A 3,290-nucleotide genomic window follows, 5' to 3' on the forward strand; every position below is an offset into this window, starting at 1 on the left:
CTCCGTATTTCTGCTTGATTAGATGTAATAAAAAGCAGCCCACCAGTTCACATGTTTCTGCACCATCATGGCTGCCCATGGTGACATCAAATAAGTTATCTGCACTTGATTTTCCCCAGTCTTCTCCTGAATGGTGTAATATCGATTAATATCAATATAACTTTTATATCAAGCTCCTTTTAGTTGAGCACTCTCGTTTACACTGACGTACCAGCTATGGAAACTATCAGTTTTGACTATTCTACTAAGAACATCAACATACCATCACAAAAGGATTATATGAGATCATTGATCGCAGCAACTGAGTCACTGTGCAGACGTATAAGATGGCAAGCATTCTTCTTCCTTCACCCAGAAATAACCACCGCAAATAAAGAGACATATGGATTTAACTCAAAAAAGTCACCACCCAGCATACTCGAACTGCAGAGCTTTGAGACACAACTGTTTAATTTAATTAGGAATGTAAAATTTCGCCACAAACATTGCGAATTTCAAAATACGCTCCGTAAAGATATACAGCAGAAAATCCAATCTACCAACAAGCTCATAATTAGCGCTGACAAAACATCTCATTACTACCAACTCGACACTGACAAATACATCGATATGCTTAGAAGTAGCATCACACAATGCTATAAGAAAGTTGACAACACGGAGACAGACAACATCAACAGTGAAGCAAAATCTATTGCGAAAGCTCTAGAATTAGATGACAGAATAAATATAACAGCTAAAAGAGAAGCATATGTTACCCTAAAAGATCATAAGGCTAACTTTGTCAACCATCCTACGTGTCGGCTAATCAACCCAACAAGATCTGAAATAGGTAAAATAAGCAAAATTATCCTGGAGCGAATCAACGAAAAAGTAGTCAATACTCTAAAACTCAACCAGTGGAGAAATACTTCAGCAGTTTTGAAATGGTTCACTGGCACTGACAACAAAAGCCAGAGTGCATTCATCACTTTTGACGTAGTTGAATTCTACCCTTCCATAAAGAGCAACTTATTACTGAAGAGTTTAGATTTTGCCTCTGAATATGCCACCATCACAGATGAAGAACGTCACATCATTATGCACTCTAAAAAATCGATATTACACCATTCAGGAGAAGACTGGGGAAAATCAAGTGCAGATAACTTATTTGATGTCACCATGGGCAGCCATGATGGTGCAGAAACATGTGAACTGGTGGGCTGCTTTTTATTACATCTAATCAAGCAGAAATACGGAGACAAATTTGGTCTATATAGAGATGACGGACTGGGAATCATACAAGACTCACCCCGTAACATAGAAAATATTAAGAAAGATCTTTGCTCCATATTCAAACAACAAGGCCTGAAAATTACGACGGAAGCCAACTCCAAAGTTGTGAATTTCTTGGATGTTACACTCAACCTGACAAATGGAGAATATAGACCATATATAAAGCCTTCAGATAAACCCATCTATGTACATGCAAGGTCAAACCATCCACCATGCATATTGAAGAACATACCTAGAGCAATAAATCAGAGATTGTCAACACTCTCTTCCAGTAAGGATTGTTTCCAAAGAATAGCTCCCACATATCAACAAGCACTCCAACAAAGCGGGTATGACTACAAACTATCATATTTACCCAAATCCGACCAGACCAACAAGCAAAAGCGAAAACGGAATATAATATGGTATAACCCGCCATATAGTATGAATGTTGCCTCCAACATAGGAAAGCAGTTTCTGAACATCTTAAGAACAGAATTTCCACCCGGTCATAAACTGCATAAAGTATTTAATGCCAACACTATCAAACTTAGCTACAGGTGCATGTCTAATATTAAAAGCCATATCAACGCTCACAATAAAGCTTTGTTATTGCCTACTCGTGGTGATAACTCAAGGACATGTAACTGTAGAAATAGAGCCAGCTGCCCTATGGATGGCAAGTGCCTAACAGAGAACGCTGTTTACCAAGCAACAGTCACCACCAACAACGGAACAGAGGAGACATATGTCGGCTTGACTCAAAATACTTTCAAAACCAGATACACCAACCATAAGGCTTCATTCAACCATACATCAAAAAGGAATGCCACTGAGCTAAGCAAATATATATGGCGACTAAAGGATAGCGGATTGGACTACAACATCAAATGGTCAATCTTAAAAACTGCTAGACCTTATAGCCCTATCACTAAGAGATGCGAGCTCTGTATATGGGAGAAGTATTATATAATATGCAAGCCTCAATTAGCCACCTTGAATAAGCGCAACGAAATTTTATCCAGTTGCCGTCATGCCAATAAGTTTCTGCTAAGAAACAGTGTCACTTAAGACTCTAGCTTTTAGCGCTTATACAGCTTTACTGCTAGTAGAATATTTTCTTTGACATTTTATCTGAAGAGTGCAAGCCTACCGCACGAAACTTTAAGTAATAAAATGTTTTAATTAAACTTGTAGTTTTTTTAGTACACATAGTTTTATATCAGCTCTGTTTTTACTCTAAACATTGAGCACTCTTTTTACTAATGTGTATCAATATAACTTTTATATATATATATATATATATATATATATATATATATATATATATATATATATATACACACGCAGCACACGCACATATATATAAAATATATATATCAGTGTGTGTGATGCGTGTGTGCATGTGCGTATATATATAAACATTTATATATATATATGTATGTATATGCGTGTACATATATTGCCTATATTTTGCCTTTAGGCAAAATATAGGCAATATATATATACGAGTAGCTATGTAGCTATGTAGCTATGCAGAGTAGCTACATAGCTACTCTGCATAGCTACATAGCTACTCTATATTTTGCCTTTAGGCAAAATATAGAGTAGCTATGTAGCTATGCAGAGTAGCTATGTAGCTATGTATGCTATGCTACTTGACGAGTATTGCCTATATTTTGCCTTTAGGCAAAATATAGGCAATACTCGTCAAGTGTTAAATTTATCTTCTTAACATTGTGATGAAGTGTTTGAAAAATACAACGTCACCCTTTACTTGGAAATGGGTGAAAAACAGACCGCTAAGACGTTCAAATAAAGGTTTTTTGGTATATTATATCATGTATATATTTAGATATAAAATCCATGACCTCTCTTTTTGCTTATTTTGAGCTCTTTCTTTGCTGCATCACTTTATGCTATTTTCAGATATACTGCCACCATTGAGGTCTACATGCAAAGACAACTATTGTTAATTATTGCCAATAGAGAAATCTACAACTAGCGGTAAACAATGAGCAAACATGGAGATTTACATG

At 36.2% G+C, this 3,290-nt stretch overlaps 1 protein-coding gene across 1 annotated transcript; it reads left to right on the plus strand.

The window, feature by feature from the left end:
* Positions 1 to 216: 216 nt before the first annotated feature.
* LOC137398448 (uncharacterized) lies at positions 217 to 2,322 on the plus strand. The gene has a single exon (XM_068084559.1). It carries the CDS (start codon positions 217 to 219, stop codon positions 2,320 to 2,322), a length of 2,106 nt encoding a protein of 701 aa, XP_067940660.1.
* The last annotated feature ends 968 nt before the right edge of the window (positions 2,323 to 3,290 follow it).

Source organism: Watersipora subatra, chromosome 6 (genome assembly GCF_963576615.1).
Source record: "Watersipora subatra chromosome 6, tzWatSuba1.1, whole genome shotgun sequence".
NCBI lineage: Eukaryota > Metazoa > Bryozoa > Gymnolaemata > Cheilostomatida > Watersiporidae > Watersipora > Watersipora subatra.